The 8,746-nt window shown below is 45.5% G+C and overlaps 1 protein-coding gene across 3 annotated transcripts in view; it reads left to right on the top strand.

The window, feature by feature from the left end:
* Positions 1-8,409: 8,409 nt before the first annotated feature.
* Positions 8,410-8,746, top strand: part of LOC124126957 (ankyrin repeat and protein kinase domain-containing protein 1-like) — a 30,609-nt gene continuing 30,272 nt past the window's right edge. The window contains exon 1 of one of the 3 annotated variants that reach the window (XM_048396576.1): positions 8,410-8,666. In XM_048396576.1, coding sequence (XP_048252533.1) covers positions 8,579-8,666 — 88 coding nt within the window. In that variant the 5' untranslated portion in view covers positions 8,410-8,578. The remainder of the gene's footprint in view (positions 8,667-8,746) is intronic. The other 2 variants (XM_048396575.1, XM_048396577.1) reach the window with 2 other exon arrangements.

Raw genomic sequence — 8,746 nt, 5'->3', positions numbered from 1 at the left:
TTCATGGTAGGAGTCTCAGACTTGGCTGGTCGACTCCTCAGGTCATTTGGGACATACTGAACCGAACATTTTTCACTTTGGAGCCAATGTTGAGATCGTCTTTGATCGCCCATAGCTCCACTCCCAGGGGTGAGCGGGGGTCAAGGACGGTGAAAACGTGACCTCCAGGTCAAGGTCTACCCGCATGCAAAGTTTCAATGCGCTGCGAGAATTTTTAATTTTTGGTGTCATTGGAGTACTAGGTGTTAGACTTATAGTCTTTTTACAGCATTTTTGACCAAAAAGGTCATTTCATGGTAGGAGTCTCAGACTTGGCTGGTCGACTCCTCAGGTCATTTGGGACATACTGAACCGAACATTTTTCACTTTGGAGCCAATGTTGAGATCGTCTTTGATCGCCCATAGCTCCACTCCCAGGGGTGAGCGGGGGTCAAGGACGGTGAAAACGTGACCTCCAGGTCAAGGTCTACCCGCATGCAAAGTTTCAATGCGCTGCGAGAATTTTTAATTTTTGGTGTCATTGGAGTACTAGGTGTTAGACTTATAGTCTTTTTACAGCATTTTTGACCAAAAAGGTCATTTCATGGTAGGAGTCTCAGACTTGGCTGGTCGACTCCTCAGGTCATTTGGGACATACTGAACCGAACATTTTTCACTTTGGAGCCAATGTTGAGATCGTCTTTGATCGCCCATAGCTCCACTCCCAGGGGTGAGCGGGGGTCAAGGACGGTGAAAACGTGACCTCCAGGTCAAGGTCTACCCGCATGCAAAGTTTCAATGCGCTGCGAGAATTTTTAATTTTTGGTGTCATTGGAGTACTAGGTGTTAGACTTATAGTCTTTTTACAGCATTTTTGACCAAAAAGGTCATTTCATGGTAGGAGTCTCAGACTTGGCTGGTCGACTCCTCAGGTCATTTGGGACATACTGAACCGAACATTTTTCACTTTGGAGCCAATGTTGAGATCGTCTTTGATCGCCCATAGCTCCACTCCCAGGGGTGAGCGGGGGTCAAGGACGGTGAAAACGTGACCTCCAGGTCAAGGTCTACCCGCATGCAAAGTTTCAATGCGCTGCGAGAATTTTTAATTTTTGGTGTCATTGGAGTACTAGGTGTTAGACTTATAGTCTTTTTACAGCATTTTTGACCAAAAAGGTCATTTCATGGTAGGAGTCTCAGACTTGGCTGGTCGACTCCTCAGGTCATTTGGGACATACTGAACCGAACATTTTTCACTTTGGAGCCAATGTTGAGATCGTCTTTGATCGCCCATAGCTCCACTCCCAGGGGTGAGCGGGGGTCAAGGACGGTGAAAACGTGACCTCCAGGTCAAGGTCTACCCGCATGCAAAGTTTCAATGCGCTGCGAGAATTTTTAATTTTTGGTGTCATTGGAGTACTAGGTGTTAGACTTATAGTCTTTTTACAGCATTTTTGACCAAAAAGGTCATTTCATGGTAGGAGTCTCAGACTTGGCTGGTCGACTCCTCAGGTCATTTGGGACATACTGAACCGAACATTTTTCACTTTGGAGCCAATGTTGAGATCGTCTTTGATCGCCCATAGCTCCACTCCCAGGGGTGAGCGGGGGTCAAGGACGGTGAAAACGTGACCTCCAGGTCAAGGTCTACCCGCATGCAAAGTTTCAATGCGCTGCGAGAATTTTTAATTTTTGGTGTCATTGGAGTACTAGGTGTTAGACTTATAGTCTTTTTACAGCATTTTTGACCAAAAAGGTCATTTCATGGTAGGAGTCTCAGACTTGGCTGGTCGACTCCTCAGGTCATTTGGGACATACTGAACCGAACATTTTTCACTTTGGAGCCAATGTTGAGATCGTCTTTGATCGCCCATAGCTCCACTCCCAGGGGTGAGCGGGGGTCAAGGACGGTGAAAACGTGACCTCCAGGTCAAGGTCTACCCGCATGCAAAGTTTCAATGCGCTGCGAGAATTTTTAATTTTTGGTGTCATTGGAGTACTAGGTGTTAGACTTATAGTCTTTTTACAGCATTTTTGACCAAAAAGGTCATTTCATGGTAGGAGTCTCAGACTTGGCTGGTCGACTCCTCAGGTCATTTGGGACATACTGAACCGAACATTTTTCACTTTGGAGCCAATGTTGAGATCGTCTTTGATCGCCCATAGCTCCACTCCCAGGGGTGAGCGGGGGTCAAGGACGGTGAAAACGTGACCTCCAGGTCAAGGTCTACCCGCATGCAAAGTTTCAATGCGCTGCGAGAATTTTTAATTTTTGGTGTCATTGGAGTACTAGGTGTTAGACTTATAGTCTTTTTACAGCATTTTTGACCAAAAAGGTCATTTCATGGTAGGAGTCTCAGACTTGGCTGGTCGACTCCTCAGGTCATTTGGGACATACTGAACCGAACATTTTTCACTTTGGAGCCAATGTTGAGATCGTCTTTGATCGCCCATAGCTCCACTCCCAGGGGTGAGCGGGGGTCAAGGACGGTGAAAACGTGACCTCCAGGTCAAGGTCTACCCGCATGCAAAGTTTCAATGCGCTGCGAGAATTTTTAATTTTTGGTGTCATTGGAGTACTAGGTGTTAGACTTATAGTCTTTTTACAGCATTTTTGACCAAAAAGGTCATTTCATGGTAGGAGTCTCAGACTTGGCTGGTCGACTCCTCAGGTCATTTGGGACATACTGAACCGAACATTTTTCACTTTGGAGCCAATGTTGAGATCGTCTTTGATCGCCCATAGCTCCACTCCCAGGGGTGAGCGGGGGTCAAGGACGGTGAAAACGTGACCTCCAGGTCAAGGTCTACCCGCATGCAAAGTTTCAATGCGCTGCGAGAATTTTTAATTTTTGGTGTCATTGGAGTACTAGGTGTTAGACTTATAGTCTTTTTACAGCATTTTTGACCAAAAAGGTCATTTCATGGTAGGAGTCTCAGACTTGGCTGGTCGACTCCTCAGGTCATTTGGGACATACTGAACCGAACATTTTTCACTTTGGAGCCAATGTTGAGATCGTCTTTGATCGCCCATAGCTCCACTCCCAGGGGTGAGCGGGGGTCAAGGACGGTGAAAACGTGACCTCCAGGTCAAGGTCTACCCGCATGCAAAGTTTCAATGCGCTGCGAGAATTTTTAATTTTTGGTGTCATTGGAGTACTAGGTGTTAGACTTATAGTCTTTTTACAGCATTTTTGACCAAAAAGGTCATTTCATGGTAGGAGTCTCAGACTTGGCTGGTCGACTCCTCAGGTCATTTGGGACATACTGAACCGAACATTTTTCACTTTGGAGCCAATGTTGAGATCGTCTTTGATCGCCCATAGCTCCACTCCCAGGGGTGAGCGGGGGTCAAGGACGGTGAAAACGTGACCTCCAGGTCAAGGTCTACCCGCATGCAAAGTTTCAATGCGCTGCGAGAATTTTTAATTTTTGGTGTCATTGGAGTACTAGGTGTTAGACTTATAGTCTTTTTACAGCATTTTTGACCAAAAAGGTCATTTCATGGTAGGAGTCTCAGACTTGGCTGGTCGACTCCTCAGGTCATTTGGGACATACTGAACCGAACATTTTTCACTTTGGAGCCAATGTTGAGATCGTCTTTGATCGCCCATAGCTCCACTCCCAGGGGTGAGCGGGGGTCAAGGACGGTGAAAACGTGACCTCCAGGTCAAGGTCTACCCGCATGCAAAGTTTCAATGCGCTGCGAGAATTTTTAATTTTTGGTGTCATTGGAGTACTAGGTGTTAGACTTATAGTCTTTTTACAGCATTTTTGACCAAAAAGGTCATTTCATGGTAGGAGTCTCAGACTTGGCTGGTCGACTCCTCAGGTCATTTGGGACATACTGAACCGAACATTTTTCACTTTGGAGCCAATGTTGAGATCGTCTTTGATCGCCCATAGCTCCACTCCCAGGGGTGAGCGGGGGTCAAGGACGGTGAAAACGTGACCTCCAGGTCAAGGTCTACCCGCATGCAAAGTTTCAATGCGCTGCGAGAATTTTTAATTTTTGGTGTCATTGGAGTACTAGGTGTTAGACTTATAGTCTTTTTACAGCATTTTTGACCAAAAAGGTCATTTCATGGTAGGAGTCTCAGACTTGGCTGGTCGACTCCTCAGGTCATTTGGGACATACTGAACCGAACATTTTTCACTTTGGAGCCAATGTTGAGATCGTCTTTGATCGCCCATAGCTCCACTCCCAGGGGTGAGCGGGGGTCAAGGACGGTGAAAACGTGACCTCCAGGTCAAGGTCTACCCGCATGCAAAGTTTCAATGCGCTGCGAGAATTTTTAATTTTTGGTGTCATTGGAGTACTAGGTGTTAGACTTATAGTCTTTTTACAGCATTTTTGACCAAAAAGGTCATTTCATGGTAGGAGTCTCAGACTTGGCTGGTCGACTCCTCAGGTCATTTGGGACATACTGAACCGAACATTTTTCACTTTGGAGCCAATGTTGAGATCGTCTTTGATCGCCCATAGCTCCACTCCCAGGGGTGAGCGGGGGTCAAGGACGGTGAAAACGTGACCTCCAGGTCAAGGTCTACCCGCATGCAAAGTTTCAATGCGCTGCGAGAATTTTTAATTTTTGGTGTCATTGGAGTACTAGGTGTTAGACTTATAGTCTTTTTACAGCATTTTTGACCAAAAAGGTCATTTCATGGTAGGAGTCTCAGACTTGGCTGGTCGACTCCTCAGGTCATTTGGGACATACTGAACCGAACATTTTTCACTTTGGAGCCAATGTTGAGATCGTCTTTGATCGCCCATAGCTCCACTCCCAGGGGTGAGCGGGGGTCAAGGACGGTGAAAACGTGACCTCCAGGTCAAGGTCTACCCGCATGCAAAGTTTCAATGCGCTGCGAGAATTTTTAATTTTTGGTGTCATTGGAGTACTAGGTGTTAGACTTATAGTCTTTTTACAGCATTTTTGACCAAAAAGGTCATTTCATGGTAGGAGTCTCAGACTTGGCTGGTCGACTCCTCAGGTCATTTGGGACATACTGAACCGAACATTTTTCACTTTGGAGCCAATGTTGAGATCGTCTTTGATCGCCCATAGCTCCACTCCCAGGGGTGAGCGGGGGTCAAGGACGGTGAAAACGTGACCTCCAGGTCAAGGTCTACCCGCATGCAAAGTTTCAATGCGCTGCGAGAATTTTTAATTTTTGGTGTCATTGGAGTACTAGGTGTTAGACTTATAGTCTTTTTACAGCATTTTTGACCAAAAAGGTCATTTCATGGTAGGAGTCTCAGACTTGGCTGGTCGACTCCTCAGGTCATTTGGGACATACTGAACCGAACATTTTTCACTTTGGAGCCAATGTTGAGATCGTCTTTGATCGCCCATAGCTCCACTCCCAGGGGTGAGCGGGGGTCAAGGACGGTGAAAACGTGACCTCCAGGTCAAGGTCTACCCGCATGCAAAGTTTCAATGCGCTGCGAGAATTTTTAATTTTTGGTGTCATTGGAGTACTAGGTGTTAGACTTATAGTCTTTTTACAGCATTTTTGACCAAAAAGGTCATTTCATGGTAGGAGTCTCAGACTTGGCTGGTCGACTCCTCAGGTCATTTGGGACATACTGAACCGAACATTTTTCACTTTGGAGCCAATGTTGAGATCGTCTTTGATCGCCCATAGCTCCACTCCCAGGGGTGAGCGGGGGTCAAGGACGGTGAAAACGTGACCTCCAGGTCAAGGTCTACCCGCATGCAAAGTTTCAATGCGCTGCGAGAATTTTTAATTTTTGGTGTCATTGGAGTACTAGGTGTTAGACTTATAGTCTTTTTACAGCATTTTTGACCAAAAAGGTCATTTCATGGTAGGAGTCTCAGACTTGGCTGGTCGACTCCTCAGGTCATTTGGGACATACTGAACCGAACATTTTTCACTTTGGAGCCAATGTTGAGATCGTCTTTGATCGCCCATAGCTCCACTCCCAGGGGTGAGCGGGGGTCAAGGACGGTGAAAACGTGACCTCCAGGTCAAGGTCTACCCGCATGCAAAGTTTCAATGCGCTGCGAGAATTTTTAATTTTTGGTGTCATTGGAGTACTAGGTGTTAGACTTATAGTCTTTTTACAGCATTTTTGACCAAAAAGGTCATTTCATGGTAGGAGTCTCAGACTTGGCTGGTCGACTCCTCAGGTCATTTGGGACATACTGAACCGAACATTTTTCACTTTGGAGCCAATGTTGAGATCGTCTTTGATCGCCCATAGCTCCACTCCCAGGGGTGAGCGGGGGTCAAGGACGGTGAAAACGTGACCTCCAGGTCAAGGTCTACCCGCATGCAAAGTTTCAATGCGCTGCGAGAATTTTTAATTTTTGGTGTCATTGGAGTACTAGGTGTTAGACTTATAGTCTTTTTACAGCATTTTTGACCAAAAAGGTCATTTCATGGTAGGAGTCTCAGACTTGGCTGGTCGACTCCTCAGGTCATTTGGGACATACTGAACCGAACATTTTTCACTTTGGAGCCAATGTTGAGATCGTCTTTGATCGCCCATAGCTCCACTCCCAGGGGTGAGCGGGGGTCAAGGACGGTGAAAACGTGACCTCCAGGTCAAGGTCTACCCGCATGCAAAGTTTCAATGCGCTGCGAGAATTTTTAATTTTTGGTGTCATTGGAGTACTAGGTGTTAGACTTATAGTCTTTTTACAGCATTTTTGACCAAAAAGGTCATTTCATGGTAGGAGTCTCAGACTTGGCTGGTCGACTCCTCAGGTCATTTGGGACATACTGAACCGAACATTTTTCACTTTGGAGCCAATGTTGAGATCGTCTTTGATCGCCCATAGCTCCACTCCCAGGGGTGAGCGGGGGTCAAGGACGGTGAAAACGTGACCTCCAGGTCAAGGTCTACCCGCATGCAAAGTTTCAATGCGCTGCGAGAATTTTTAATTTTTGGTGTCATTGGAGTACTAGGTGTTAGACTTATAGTCTTTTTACAGCATTTTTGACCAAAAAGGTCATTTCATGGTAGGAGTCTCAGACTTGGCTGGTCGACTCCTCAGGTCATTTGGGACATACTGAACCGAACATTTTTCACTTTGGAGCCAATGTTGAGATCGTCTTTGATCGCCCATAGCTCCACTCCCAGGGGTGAGCGGGGGTCAAGGACGGTGAAAACGTGACCTCCAGGTCAAGGTCTACCCGCATGCAAAGTTTCAATGCGCTGCGAGAATTTTTAATTTTTGGTGTCATTGGAGTACTAGGTGTTAGACTTATAGTCTTTTTACAGCATTTTTGACCAAAAAGGTCATTTCATGGTAGGAGTCTCAGACTTGGCTGGTCGACTCCTCAGGTCATTTGGGACATACTGAACCGAACATTTTTCACTTTGGAGCCAATGTTGAGATCGTCTTTGATCGCCCATAGCTCCACTCCCAGGGGTGAGCGGGGGTCAAGGACGGTGAAAACGTGACCTCCAGGTCAAGGTCTACCCGCATGCAAAGTTTCAATGCGCTGCGAGAATTTTTAATTTTTGGTGTCATTGGAGTACTAGGTGTTAGACTTATAGTCTTTTTACAGCATTTTTGACCAAAAAGGTCATTTCATGGTAGGAGTCTCAGACTTGGCTGGTCGACTCCTCAGGTCATTTGGGACATACTGAACCGAACATTTTTCACTTTGGAGCCAATGTTGAGATCGTCTTTGATCGCCCATAGCTCCACTCCCAGGGGTGAGCGGGGGTCAAGGACGGTGAAAACGTGACCTCCAGGTCAAGGTCTACCCGCATGCAAAGTTTCAATGCATATATCTGAATACTGTATATCTTTGAACAATATTCCTGAACTTTGTAAAACATATTGTACCAACTCTTCGTATACTAGAATGCTTGGGGAAAAAACAATTCAATTGTAGTATGGGCCTGAGGCTTTACATTACTGAAATAAATGTATGTGTATGTGTTTCTGTATGTCTATGTCCGATATGCATTTACACCAATCAAACGCAACAGATGAACTTTGGACCTTGTGTTTCATACGTCAAATGTTCTAAACTCGAAGACAAGACAAGAAATGAAACGTTTGCTTTCTTTATGGATTTTTTCACACCTTGCTCTTTAGTTCGTCCCCGCCCTTATGTCTTACCACCGTCTCACAGAAACAATGTATTTCACTTTGAATGGCCCTCAGTATACACCTTGAAACATTTATTGGAACAAACAAAAAGTCAAGAGAATTTTGGTGATGGTCCCCAGAAAAGAGAAAATAGTGCAAACTTTCGTACAGCACCGCGTCGCGACTAGAGACAGTTTGGACAAAGAACGGCCACGGGATAATTCCACAGAATGTTCCATACACTACTGACAATTCAAACATGGGGAACGATCATTTCCATTTTTTTGGAACTAGTTTTTATCAACGACGGCCCACTAATATGCCACGTCAGGGAGAATTCCTTTCACAAAATTTCACAAAAAGCTTTACTACTAGCTTGCGTGCTATTTACATTGGTCTGGGTCCTTAGCTTTTGTTCCTAACATATTTATTTGTCTCTTCGGAGACCATCTTAACGCTGCCAACGTCCTCTTGCGTTCATTTCCTTCCAGTCAGAATTGTACGACTTCCTTGCAGCCATTGCAGCCATGGCTCCCTCGCGCCAGTCACCTAAAGTCGCCGATTGCATATTATACAATAGAGAGGAATATGACGAGTCCTTTTCACATTGTGTAGGTAAGTTATATTAAGGTTGTATTGAGCAGAACGTGCAAAGGTAAATTGTCTTTGCAGCAACAGAAAATCGAAAAAAAGCT

Source organism: Haliotis rufescens, unplaced genomic scaffold (genome assembly GCF_023055435.1).
Source record: "Haliotis rufescens isolate VD_foot unplaced genomic scaffold, xgHalRufe1.0.p SCAF_153, whole genome shotgun sequence".
Taxonomy (NCBI): domain Eukaryota; kingdom Metazoa; phylum Mollusca; class Gastropoda; order Lepetellida; family Haliotidae; genus Haliotis; species Haliotis rufescens.
The sequence above is the reverse complement of the archived record's forward strand: the minus strand, read 5'-3'. Positions and strand labels throughout refer to the sequence as shown.